The sequence below is a fragment of the Syngnathus scovelli genome, chromosome 3 (assembly GCF_024217435.2).
Source record: "Syngnathus scovelli strain Florida chromosome 3, RoL_Ssco_1.2, whole genome shotgun sequence".
Taxonomy (NCBI): domain Eukaryota; kingdom Metazoa; phylum Chordata; class Actinopteri; order Syngnathiformes; family Syngnathidae; genus Syngnathus; species Syngnathus scovelli.
In genome coordinates this window covers 8792926-8807227 of record NC_090849.1, presented here as the reverse complement: position 1 = coordinate 8807227, position 14302 = coordinate 8792926, and the positions used below count along the sequence as shown (strand labels likewise).

The following is a 14302-nucleotide window of genomic DNA, read 5'->3' as shown; positions in this document are numbered from 1 at the left end:
GTCAAAAAGGGAAAAGGGCCTGCGCCCTTCAAAGAATTAAATTACTTTAAATTCTACACCAAAACAATAATCCGATTTAAACACTTCCGTTAATTTATTCAGACGAAGCACACTTTCAAACGGATTGAAATTCACTCGTATCTCAAATAACTACGAAGGTTATTTAATTCTCTAAAATTGTCTGATGTTACTTTTATTTATTACGGTCCTATGTTATACCATAATAACCACCCGCACATTAATCAAATTGTCAAATCAACCCCAAACAATCGATTGCACATTCCGTACAGATCAGCGCACAACGAAGTAGATGAATATACAAAACACTTTTATTGAAGAAACATGAAATAGAATACAAATCTCAATTACTCCAGAAACCGAACAATTTCACTCACTGATACCCGTGCTAATAAAATCATTCAATCCCAGAACAATTCGATTGCAAAACACAGTTCATGAAAGAGGGAAAAGGTAGCAGTTGGGTGCTATTTTTGGTGGAAGCAAAGTCGAGTGATCAGTTCGATTTTACTTCTAAAATCCAAATTAGAGAAACAGGTTGGCCTTGAGGGGACCGACGACCTGATGGCTATTTCCCCCCCCCCCCTCGCGTAAATACAGAAAAGTCGTTCCACTCACCTAGTTCCTCATGCAAAGTTGTCCAGTCCAATTCTTTTGAGTAAATCCAAGTTAATCCAAGCAAACGATCCTGCGTCTCACACAAAGATCCCGGGACTTTGGAAAAAATCTTGAAACTCCTTCGGGCTTCTTCACGTATGAGCGCTCTTTGGGGGGGAAAAGCCCCGTAGCTGCCCCTGCACGACTTTTTATAGACTTCTCTGTCCCCCCCCTCTCTTTCTTCTATACCCTCCCTATAGGGTAAAATTGCCCAGTTTCCCACGCCCCTATAGGGTAAGATTGGTCAGTTTCCCACGCCCCTATAGGGTAAGATTGCCCAGTTTTCCCACGCTCGGACACCTGTTGCCTTCAGCAGCTGTTTCCGCCCACGCATTACTTTCCACCAAATGTACAGCTAGCCCCTGGTAAAATCTTTCACTTCCTCTTTTCTTCACTTCCTGTTTCATGAAGATAACTCTTTAAAGTTACACTTCAATTAACTCTGAAATAAAAATCCAAACCTTTGATCTATTTCTTTAAACAATTTATATCACGCCACTATTCTCACAGTGGCGGGCCCCTTGATCGAATTGACTAATAATATTGCTTTAAGCTGTTACAGAATACATTTTAGCCAAGCAAAGAAATCAAAAAGTAAAAATCACATTTGTGCTTCTCCAAACAATGTGTGTCACGCCACTATTCTCACAGTGGCGGGCCCCTTGATCGAATTGACTAACAATATTGCTTTAAGCTGTTACAGAATACATTTTAGCCAAGCAAAGAAATCAAAAAGTAAAAATCACATTTGTGCTTCTCCAAACACTAACAAAATTGCTTTAAGCTGTTACAGAATACATTTTAGCCAAGCAAAGAAATCAAAAAGTAAAAATCACATTTGTGCTTCCATGTGTGACTCACAATCCGACACCGTGTTCCTGTTTTATTTCTATTTTTACTAGCTTACCTTATTTTAGCCCCTTTTTGGTCACATGTTTCGGTCTGGCGCCATCTTTTGGACACATTTGGAATTTCAGCTCTGCCAATTTATTCAGTAATCCTTAATTCAAATTTTGTACCATCTGCCGCTAAAATTTGGAATTTCGACTCTACTAATTTATTCCTGTGAACAATCCATATTTACCCTTTGCACCATCTCTTCTCCCCATGTTACATGACAATATACAATGATGAGGAGATATTGATGTTTAATGTGGACCTAGCTTTTATTTTGACCAAGAGGGATTATGAAGCTGAGTTCAGGGCTCTGTGGGGTCCAGACAAGGTTTTCTCCATCCCAATCTTGCTTATTGTACCAAGCATCTCTGTGCTTTTGCACATCTCTGTCTGCTGGAACAGACAAGGTCCTTTGCCATTGGAAGAATTTAATTGTCTCAAATATTTTTGTATGCTAACAAATTAAAATATTCCTTTTTGGAATTTACCTCATGTCATTGTTGGATTTAAACTCTGTTCTGAACGCAACAGATTATTACACTGGATTTTATTTTGAAGTATCTGAGTAAAGTGGGCAGACTATAACTGATTGGTGTACTTTTCAGATTTTTATTTCAAAAGAAAACCAAGTAAAACTAATTGTAGTGTAATTATCATTCTTCCTCATAATTATGCACCACTTTGAACCCCTGAAAATAGCTTTAATTTCTAAATAGTTTGAAACGTCTTAAGTTGAAGTGGATGTGGTGTTAGAATCTAACAGTTAGATGCATCACTCCAGACTGTCTTTAAATGGTGGCTCCCAAAATTCGAGAGCAAGTAAGTTTTTTCAACTGCATTTCCCACCCCAATACTACTCTTGAATATACGTATTTTTGTTGCTAACCAACTTCTGCTTCACACTTCAGCCCATTCATCAGTAATACAGCAAAAATACAGTTAAAAGGAGTATCCATCCATCCATCCATTTTCTGAACCGCTTAGTCCCCACGGGGGTCGCGGGCGCGCTGGAGCCTATCCCAGCTATCATCGGGCAGTAGGCGGGGGACACCCTGAACTGGTTGCCAGCCAATCGCAGGGCACACAGAGACAGACAACCAATCGCACTCACACTCACACCTAGGGACAATTTGGAGTCTTCAATCAGCCTACCAAGCATGTTTTTGGAATGTGGGAGGAAACCGGAGTGCCCGGAGAAAACCCACGCGGGCCCGGGGAGAACATGCAAACTCCACACAGGGAGGGCCGGAGGTGGAATCGAACCCGCACCCTCCTAACTGTGAGGCGGACGTGCTACCCAGTGCGCCACCGAGCAAAAGGAGTAGTGAATATTTATTATATATATATTTATTTTGCGAGTCAAGTTACAGTATGCACCCCTAAATTTTCTACTTGTGTCCTTAAAATTTCGGGTTAAGGCAAACAAAGATTGTGATTCGCGGACCAGCCACATTGGGTTCTAAAATTTGAAAGTGTGGTCAAGGCCAGACAAAAAACATTGCATGTGGTCTGCAGACCTCGCACAGTAAGCGCACGCAAATAAATGTACAACATGCTTCTTGGCAATGTAAGACATACAGCCTTTGATCTGCCTTTTTTTAATTAATATTTTGACGTTCATTCTTTATTAAACACTCGGCAATGACTGTCCACTTTGCTTTTCTTTGGTCTGCTCATTTTTACAGCTAGTCTCAAATGGCAATGGGTAAATGAAAGCGGATTAAAGACAATTATTTATGTACAAGGGTAAGCAGGTGCGAAAGAAGCAAGGGTCAAAGCGGACAATACTGTCGTTTCTGCATTTAATTTTATTTGCTAACCTCCTAAATCCTTCTCCCAGGTCCTTAATATGGCAGAGATCCAAACCCGACTTGCTTATGTTTGTTGTGTCAGACAACTTGAGTCTGTTAAAGACAGTGACTACTGTGAGTATATCCGCCCTCCCATCGACGGCTATGGCACATTGGAGTTTGGCAAGTTTGATGAAATTGCTGTAAGTATTCTTGTCCTTCATTGCTACTAGTGCTTTCATTATTAGGCTGAAAATCACATCCTGACATTCACATTCCATTATGCTTCAGGAAGTGGGATACCAGCATGGGAAGACACTGTTTGATGTTTGGCAACGGAGTAGTGTGGTGGACAGCATGCTTAAAGACAGACATCAGGAGGAATTCTATAAGACCAAAAGTAGTCACGTGAGCACAGTTTATTTATCTGTTCATTGATTGATTGATTGATTGATTGATTGATTGATTGATTCATTCATTCATTCATTCATTTATTCATTCATTTATTCATTCATCTTTTCACATTCGGAGGATGCGGCGAGGTCCGGATAGCAAAGCGCTACAAAGTGCAGGGTTACGGCAGAAATTAAAGCCTCCGGAGCTCCCCTCACCACCGTTGTTTGGAGTCGTTCCAGGCTGACTCAAAGCTGGTCACGGAAGACTATAACGGGAGAAGTGCACCCGGCTGGGAGCCAATTTGCCCGGGGCGGGAGTTGATAGTTACTTTATCTCGCCCATCGGACGCTCTGCATTTCTGGGAGGTTATGTGGCACTGCGCTGACCCAGATGCTCACTTAATACATGATGACTAATTGGATGATCTGTCTGAGGCGGGGCTAAACGGCTCCTCATTTGAATTACCAGCAGGACTGTTGTCACAAAATCCAAACACAACCCACACACAAACTACTAGTTTCCCCCTTCAATGTAGCATGTCATGCAATCAGCCAGCATGTCTTCAAAAAGACTGTCGCGTTTGCTTCTTGCAATGCGCCTGTTCACAATGCCCTGATTATCTGACAGTTCTTGGTATATAGAACATCTATATATATTGACATACTGAAGCAACTTCAACACTCACTTGACCTGGCTCTGTGTGACTTGTTCAGTGGGGTCATGGAGGGACCGGTTTTGAAGATGTGGACCACATCAAGATGGTTGTGACAACGGAGCTACGAAGGATCATGGAAGAATCCTTTCAAGAATGCATGAGGGCATGACAAAGAATATGTATTTAGACACCAGGGAGAATACTTTGAATGGGAAAACTTCACTGGAGTAGGCTCCGGGTTACCTGTAGCTCTAATGAGCGCTAATTATATCAAAAATGGATGAATGGATGGGTTCAGACTGAGAAAGAATTGGCATTGGAGAACAGAAGCTGATATTGTTTTTCTGTTAGGTTGTCACATGTCCAAATGCCTCCTTTACGGACCTGGCAGAGATTGTGTCACGAATCGAACCTGTCAAGACTGCATTAATTGAAGGTTTGAGCTTTATTAGTTATTTATTAAAAACAGATTTAGTAACATTATAAATCTTTTAAATACAGAGTGAAATTAATTTGTTGTCCTTCAGAGGAACTATCAGAAGATTACCAGACCGACTATGATGAGGAGGCAGTAGAAAGCCCACTGTCCGACTTTGAGACGTTCATGCCTGGTAGCAGATACACAGAAGGAGAGGAGATAGGCGACACTGCTGAAACGGTATGTCATACTAAACAAGTCAACTCAAAGCGTCAGCCGTAAAATTCAAATGTCATCTGTTGGTTTGCAAACGATTTCTGTTTTCTCTCTTTATCGTCACAAGTGAGCTGAAGGCAAATCATGTTTCTTTCCGAAATAATTATTATTAAGATCACAGGTGTCAAAGTCAAGGCCCGGGGGCCAGATACGGCCCGCCACATCATTCTATGTGGCCCGCAAAGACAAATTGTGCATCAGATTCGTGTGTCATTACTAGAATTGCAAATTGTCTTCACTTTTAATAATATATATTTTTTTAAATACATGACAAGTTTTTACTCATCTGATTTGAAAACGAGTTATTTGTCAGTTTGTTTTGTAGCTTTTACTGTATATAATATGAGGTGCTCATACATTTATTTGGGTTGACAGTCATAATGGCCCTCCGAAAGAAGCTATGACTACAATGCGGACCACAAAAGAAATGAGTTTGACACCCCTGATTAAGATTATGGTTTTATTTGGGAGAAGATCCAAAATAATGTTGTCCCATATGATGAAATTATGTCAAGCTGAACAGTGCGATGTTGTAAAAGCTAGGCAAAAAGGTTTATTTGGTTTAGCCTATCTCTTTTTTGCTAACAGACATGATTGAATTTTATTGTGTGAAATGATCTGAATATGTTTATAATGTTCTGATATGTACCTATTTTTTTACAAATAATATTTTAATACATCCATCCATTTTCTATACCACCTCCGTGGGGACGGCGGGCGTGCTGGAGCCTATCCCAGCACTCATCGGGCAGTAGGCGGGGGACACCCTGAACCGGTTGCCAGCCGATTGCAGGGTACACAGAGACGAACCACCATCCGCACTCACACCTAGGGGCAATTTGGAGTGCTCAACCGGCCTACCAAGCATGTTTTTGGGATGTGGGAGGAAACTGGAGTGCCCGGAGAAAACCCACGCAAGCATGGGGAGAACATGCAAACTCCACACAGGGAGGGTCGGAGGTGGAATCGAACCGGCACCCTTCTAACTGTAAGGCGGACGTGCTAACCAGTGTGCCACCGAGCCGCCCTCATATTGTAATAGAATATTTAATTATGATTGAAAAAGTTGTTGAAGACCTAAATGTGCACCATTGAACTGCGAGGACGTGACTACGGGTGGGCTGGGGCGGGCCTTGTCTACCCAAAGATAAGCCGTGCCCACCCAGAGGAATCATCTGCCCATCCAATGGAAACTCTCGAAAGATCACCGTTATTTTATTGGGGGGAGGCGTTCATTGCTTTCTTTCATTGGGCATAAAAAATGCACCGCTTACTATTGGCCATTTTGAAGGCGTGAGCGTTCTTCGTGCTGCTCCTTTACAAGAGCAAACCAGAACAAAACAAAATGTGGTGCAGACATGGTCCTAAACCTGTTTGTAGCTAGTTGTGCTCACCAATTTAAATAGAACGGTTGATATCTTAATATCTATCTACCGTATTTTCCGGACTATAAGTCGCTCCGGAGTATAAGTCGCACCAGCCATAAAATGCCCCAAAAACGGAAAAAAAACCATATATAAGTCGCTCCGGAGTATAAGTCGCATTTTGGGGGCAATTTATTCCACAAAATCCCACACCAAAAACAGTCATGAACGAGCAACAACAGGCTAAACGATAGCAACAACAGGCTAAACGATAGGTATGCTAACGTGACAAACACAAACAAAGAGCTGAGAACGGGCCTGACGTAACATATAGAGTGCTTAAGGACAACTATTACATGAATAACATGTTTATAAAACCATCGGTGTCACTCCAATTCATTAAATAGCAACAACAGGCTAAATGATATGCTAGCGTGACAAACACAAACAAAGAGCTGAGAACGGGCCTGACGTAACATATGGAGTGATTAAGGACAACTATTACATGAATAACATGTTTATAAAACCATCAGTGTCACTCCAATTCATTAAATCCATCGATTGTTCTTTGTCAACAATGGGTGCGCGCGGCTGAGGGCGCTTGCACTTCAAAATATTCCACAGGCTCATATAACGATAGATAAACTATATTTCAAATAAATATAATATAAGCCAATAATATTATCAAACCATCCGTGCACTTTAAATCCATTAAATCCATCGATCAAATTCCTCGTCCTTTGTCAACATCGCCGCGCGTGCGCCCTGACGTCAGCCTCGTCTTTATTCCACAGATCTATCCATCCATCCATTTTCTGAACCGCTTAGTCCCCACGGGGGTCGCGGGCGTGCTGGAGCCTATCCCAGCCGTCATCGGGCAGTAGGCGGGGGACACCCTGAACTGGTTGCCAGCCAATCGCAGGGCACACAGAGACAGACAACCAATCGCACTCACACTCACACCTAGGGACAATTTGGAGTCTTCAATCGGCCTACCAAGCATGTTTTTGGAATGTGGGAGGAAACCGGAGTGCCCGGAGAAAACCCACGCGGGCCCGGGGAGAACATGCAAACTCCACACAGGGAGGGCCGGAGGTGGAATCGAACCCGCACCCTCCTAACTGTGAGGCGGACGTGCTACCCAGTGCGCCACCGAGCCGCCTCCACAGATCTAGTATATAACTATATTGTAGCGTTAACAAAGTACAAGGATAGACGTGGGTTTGGTAAACGACTCTTTATTAAACAAAACAAACTTCCAAGCGTGAGGCGGCGTGGACTTCCAGACACGAGAGCTCCATGGCATAGGACCGGGCGTGCATAATGGCCATGTCCGAGCCCCATGCACCGTTCGCGGACAGCCACTCGGCCGAGCGCCGGCCCCCGACTCAGTAGAGTAGGACCGGGCGTGCGTAAAAGCCATAATAGTTTTTCAAACCTTCTATGTCACTCCAAATCCTTAATTCCTTCAAACTATTTGTCCTCCGTGTCACTTAGAAATGATCACCGCTAATGATGCCGGTAGTCCTTACGTGGGTACGTTTGTCCTTTATGTAAACAACCGCCGCGCCGTGCCGTGCCACTGACGTCACTTGAAATAGTAATCCCTTGGTTCATCACGGTTCTCCAAACTTTCTTTCTGCTGCTCGATTACTGTTTTCAGCTGCATATTTTACAACTTGAAGTTTGTAACCTGCAAAATATGAGTTTCTTTTTGGTGCCATTTTTCTTAAGCCCACCCAGTTGATGAGTCACGGCCAACGGTGAAATTTAGAGCGCCCTCATCCAGTTTCGTCTGAAAATGTAATTTTTTTCAGATGTAGTTTTTTGTTTTGTTTATTTGGTTGTTTTATCAAAGTCTGCTTTGTCGTTGATTTTTTTTTCATATACTAAGACACACGGCATTTCACAGATTGAAATTACGTTCCCACTATCCCTCGGTGAGATAGTACACATATGCATACAAGCAACACAAAAAACCCCAAGAAGGCACAAACAATGAATAAATAAGAGTGTTGAATAAATGATAAATAAACAAATAATAATAAATGATAATAATAAATATAAGAGGAGCAAAAATGGAGCAAGTGTACATACAGCAGACAGTGGACTTGGATATGGTGCTTCAAAGTGTTTTCTCTATTTTTTATGTTTTGAATATGTTCAAGATAAAGAAATAAAAGCATGTGAAGTGATCAACTATACTAAAAATAACATGGGAAGTGGTCAACTATACTTGTAAGTAAGTGATGTCTTAATGATCCAGTAAAAATTTGTGACAAAAAAACATATATAAGTCGCTCCTGAGTATAAGTCGCCCCCCCACCCAAACTATGGAAAAAAAACCCGCAACTTATAGTCCGGAAATTACGGTATATTGTTTTCTCTGGTTCTTATAAGTTGTCTTGAATAGTTTCACTGTTATGTTTTTAAATTTGAAGGCTGTGTGTCTCTTTTAGGTTACCAGCTCACTTGGTGATTTAGCATTGGTAATTAGCCAGCAGCATTTTTTTATTTTTCATGGGATCCCACGATCAAAAATTGGATGCTGTTATTGTATTCTCTCACACCCTTGTTCTCAAAATTAAACCACGGCTTTAATTTAGGAAATATTTAGGAAAAGCAAAATTTTTGTGGTTGTCCACCCAAATAATCCAAGGATCACATACGCACGAGTAACACTTTTGTTGAACTGCAGGGTAGTATCTCAAACTACATACCAGTAAAAGCTATGGCTATGTTGTATGTAGCCATGATGGAAGCATGAATATATTGCCTCCAGAAATTTTCCTCATGTATTCTGGATACATTCATCTCTGCCCCTGAAATTTAAGCATTTTTCTGCTGTTAATTTAGTACTGAAATGGCTGAGATTGTTTAAAACTATAGAAAGATCTTAAACACCGAAAGCAGAAGAAATGTAATGTATATTCCCTCATTATATATAGATATTAATAACATTTCATTTTGACAAATTTTAAAACTGACTTTTAAATCTTAGCATATATCAAATATCTACATAATAGGAGAACATGACTTTGCAGACTTAGGAGCAGCATCATTGTTATTTCAATTTCATTTGATTATTTATTTATTTATTTATTTATTTATTTATTTATTTATTTATTTAATTAATTAATTTTATCCACAGGACGAGGAAATCTAAGTCAGAATGCGACACCGGGCCAATGATTCACAAGAAAGTCGTCACCTCTAATGTTCATCAAACATCATAAGTGCCTGTCAGGACTACTGCCCACAAAACAGCACAGTATTTCTTTGAGAAAATTCATCCAATTTTCAGTTCTGATCACTGATGGTCTTCAAACGATTGTCTTGAGTAACTGTGGGAAAATATATTGACTAAATGGCACATTCAATGACTGAAAAACTCTCACATCAGCACAGTTTTAGTTGGAGAAGAAAATCAGACTGTCTTTGCTGCTATATGTTTATATCTTTGGTAAAGTGTCAGAAGACAACCATGATAACTTTGGAACAGTTTCATGCATACCTTTGACTCATGGACTACATTTCACAGTGTTAAACTGTGGTGTGTATTTGCTATACTGTATGTTGACACCCGCTGTACACTACTTACTCACTGTCCTTTTTTCAAATGTCTGTGAAAAGTAAAAGTGTGAAAAAAAAACTTGTTTTGTCAGCATCCCATCAATGTTCATTCGCCTCTAAACATATAGGGACACTGAAACCAATTCTTTTATTTTGCTGTAGACTGAGAACATTTGGGTCTGACATCAAAATATGAATTTGATGAAAAAACAGATCAAGAGCTTTTAATTCTAACCTGCAGGTTTGTACATCTAGGAATCTGAAACACAACTTGCTAACATGATTTTACTTCCATAACAATGCCACATCTTTAAGTAAGCAAGTCAGTTGATGTTAAATTCTGCATAAGTGCATAAGACATAATAAGTTAATACAAATCCCATGGTTGCAATAACTGCATTAAATCGATGACCCTTAGACTTCACTGAACTAATGCCGACATCAATAATGCCGATAATGAGCCGACTGAGGCGTCGCAGACAAACGTAGCTGTCAGCGTCTGTGTGCTCACCCTTCTCTTCCTGAGTCTATTCTCAATCTATGTACTTATCACAGTCACCTGCCTCTCGTTACCTGTCGCGTATATAAGTCCTGTCTGCGTGTCACACCCCTGTCGGATTGTTCTCGTCTCTCGTCTCGTCTCTCGTCGTCGTTCCTGTCTTTATCTTGTCTTTTTGTTCAGTTAGTCTTGTCCCTAGTCGAGCTTCTTGTAGTGTGTCTTTGGGTTCTCCAATAAACCCTGGTCCAAGCTGCATTTGGTCGCCCTGCTCCATTCCTTCCATGACAGTAGCATGTCGTGGCTGATTTTGAGTTGTCTTGACATGTTTCAGCCTGTATAGTGTGACATAATCAACGATTGGGTGGCTGGCGTCTGGGATGGTTCACGAGCATGACTATGAAAGTATGGCTTGTCCAACTTTTTGTTCGTATTGCCACATAGTCGAGTTGTTCTTGGGCACTGACAGTGCCCTCCTAATGATGATGAGATATTGGACATAATGTGCAAAAAAAAAAAAAAAAAAAAAAGTGGCATAAAAAGGAATTTTTAAATTAAATTAATTAAATTCTAGCTGATCTCAGGTGGGCCACGATATGGAAGAAAGATTTGTGGAGCTGTGGCTGCAATGTCCTCAGCTGGTACCTGATTAACAAACGTGGTGTCATTAAACAAATGTGTTGCCTCAAATTCTTTTTTGAGAATACATGGTCCGTACTGCCTAACTACAGTAATCCCTCATTTATTGCGGATAATTGGTTCCAAGACCTCCTGCGATATGTGAAGATCCGCGATGTAGAGAAAATATATTGTTCCAATATCCACAAAAGACTTTTATGAACCTTTATTGTATTTTTAAACACTTTATTGTACTTTTAAAATATTTTTTGTTTTTAAACACATAAACATTTTAAAGTCAAACTGACTTTCAGAAACATTCTTATTTATTCAAATGAGAAAATAAAGAAGAGTAAATATATTGTTACAATAACCACACAAGGCTTTTATGAACCTTTATTGTAGTTTTAAACACTTTATTGTTTTTTAAAACACTTTTTTGTATTTTTAAACAATTTTGTAAAACGTTTTAAGTCAAACTGACTTTCAGAAACATTCTTATTTATTTAAACAAATAAAAAATATATATAAGAGTAAATATATTGTTACAGTAGCCACACAAGAGTTTTACGAACCTTTTATGAAGTGTAAACGTGTCAGGCTCCTCTCTGTTCTTGAGTGCTGGCTGGCGCCCCCACGGCCCAGCACGAGGGTATCCGCACAAGACTTTTATACTTTTATTTTTAAACACACTCTCTCTCTTCTTCAGCTTGTCCCGCTGTAGGACGTTGCCTCTTGAACCTTCCTGCGAAACAGCACTCTGTCTTCTGCTATTCTGCCAGCTTCTGTTGTTGTCGTCCCCAACCAGTCCTGTATGTCTTGCTCCCATCTTCTTGTTGGTCTTCCTCTTCCTCTTTTACCCTCCATCTTTGTTTCCAGAATGTGTTTTTCAAGTGACTCATGGCGTTTGATATGCCCAAAATATTGCAGTTTCAATTTTTTCACAGTCTGCAGCAGTACTGGTGATGCAACTCCCATTTGTGTCAACACCTCGCCATTTGATATCCTATCAATCCACGATATCCGCAGAATCCTTCTGTAGCATTTCATTTCGAAGGCGGTGATCTTTTTGCTGTCAGTACTGTTGACGGTCCACGCCTCACAACCGTAAGTTGCAATTGGAAATATTGTACTTTTTAGAATTCTCATTTTTGTGTCTATACATTGTCCTTTCCAGAGCTTCTCCATCTTTTTCACTTTGGCAAATGCCATTGCCAGTCTTCTCCGTATTTCTGGGGTAGTTTTTCCATTTGCTTCTATTCTGGCTCCAAGATACTCAAAATGACTGACCCTTTCTATTTCTTCATCACCAATCGTTATTACCGCCTTCTCTTCACACTTGTCCGTGTCCATAATTTTCGTTTTCTTCACATTCAGATATAGGTCTTTCTCTTCACTGTGTTGTTTGACCGCCCTGATGAGATTTTCCAGCCCTCTTGGAGTAGTGGCCAGCAGCGCAGTGTCGTCGGCATACCTTAGGTCTCTGATGGTCAGCCCCTGGATTCTTGCTTCGTTGTATTCACATCTCCTATGGTTGTGTTCCACTTCTGTTGGGTCTAAATACGATTAGACATTAAATCACTCGCTGGAATGAAGAGGAGAAGACAACCAGAACAGGTTTACTCGCGAGGCGAACGATAGAGAAAGCAATCTCAGTTACAACCTCCATCAGTTCTGAGTCCTTACTCCACGTGCCCCTCTTTTTAATGTTATGGTTGCCCTGGTTACAGAGGCGTTGCTACACTAAGGGAGGGGGGATTGTGTCTGTAGCAACGCTGATTAGCAAAAGAATGTAGTGTGGTGTGAATTAGCACTTCGTTGTTGGCTCGTGACCCCCCGCAGAGGCCGTCCCCAGCCGTCTTCCCTCACAGTTGGCTGACTCGTCCTCGACTGTGATCAAATACCTTGAAGCACGTTGATTGCCGCTTTGCTGTGGAACAAATGCAACTAGACCTTTGCTAACTTTATCTACTTTGTAAATTAACACATAATAATAAAAAGTAACTTGTCCTAAACACTTCAACACACATTAATCAAACGTGAGGTAACTGGTATGCAGTTCCTTAAACAAATATTGAGTAAATATCGGATAACTTTTATGCAACTACTTCTAACTGTATGTAACCCTTAACAAAGAAAAACGGGTCTGATAAACTACAATCTATGAACCAAACCTACATCTAAATGAAAAGGAATGAAGTTCCTGTGAATCAAACAAAGAACATGTCACCTATGCAAATAAGCCCTGCTCATTGTTAGTGAAGGCCTCTTACGGGAACAAAAACACACAGACAACATAAGGACAGGAAGGATACAAATGGCTGACAGGGATCAAAAGACATCCCTATCACATAAAAGGAAGAACCTAGATAAAAGGAAAGATAAACTCGTAAAGGCGAGGCCTCCAGGTCTGGCAGGCCAAAGCTTCACTTAAAATTATTCCAACAACTTCCCTCATGATTGCTTCAGTGTAAAGACTAAATAGGTGTGCACCCTTGTCTCACTCCCTTTTTTACTGGGAACCATTCTGTTGTTCCACATTTGAGTTGTACAGCTGATTGTTGGCCCTTGTAGAGTGATTTAATCAAGTTAATCAGACTTTGAGTAGTCTATGAAGCATGTATGAAGATTTACATTCACTTCCCGATGTTTCTGAATCATCATTCGTAGATTGAAAATGCGGTCTCTCGTTCCTCTGTTTTTTCTAAATCTTGCTTGTGTTTTGCTAACTTCCTCTTCCAGTTTACTTTCCAGTCTTTTCATTATAACTTTGAGTAGTATTTTACTTGCATGGCTGATAAGCGATATTGTTCTGTAGTTGGAACACAATTGTAAGTCTCCCTTTTTTGGTAAAGTTATGAAAATTGCCCTTTTCCAGTCAGTCGGCCACTGTTTTTTTTGCCATATCTTCGTGCACAATTTATGGTATACCTCTACTCCTTCTTCTCCACTTGCTTTCAACATTTCTGCTTGTATGTTGTCGCATCCAGGACTTTTTCCTTTGAAGGGATAGGGTCAAAAGACAAAATTAAAAAAAAAAACGCATAGCCACAATAACAGATAGGCTCACATCTCTTTGGATAAAGTATACAAGCAGACAAGTATATTCACGTAATCAACCAATAAGGACGACATAACTAGACA

At 40.5% G+C, this 14302-nt stretch overlaps 1 protein-coding gene and 1 long non-coding RNA gene across 3 annotated transcripts in view; one reads left to right on the top strand and one right to left on the bottom strand.

Moving 5' to 3' along the window:
- Positions 1-1109, bottom strand: part of LOC137840146 (uncharacterized) — a 47634-nt gene extending 46525 nt beyond the window's left edge. Inside the window, exon 1 of the long non-coding RNA XR_011086611.1 lies at positions 637-1109. This is a non-coding gene — a long non-coding RNA (uncharacterized lncRNA). The remainder of the gene's footprint in view (positions 1-636) is intronic.
- LOC125965777 (patatin-like phospholipase domain-containing protein 7) overlaps positions 1-14302 on the top strand; it is a 32389-nt gene that overhangs the window by 16030 nt on the left and 2057 nt on the right. The window contains exons 2-6 of one of the 2 annotated variants that reach the window (XM_068650138.1): positions 3413-3565; positions 3654-3770; positions 4765-4849; positions 4941-5071; positions 9623-10102. In XM_068650138.1, coding sequence (XP_068506239.1) covers positions 3413-3565; positions 3654-3770; positions 4765-4849; positions 4941-5071; positions 9623-9637 — 501 coding nt within the window. In that variant the 3' untranslated portion in view covers positions 9638-10102. Of the gene's footprint in view, positions 1-3412; positions 3566-3653; positions 3771-4764; positions 4850-4940; positions 5072-9622; positions 10103-14302 lie in introns of those variants that run through there. The other variant, XM_068650137.1, reaches the window with a different exon arrangement.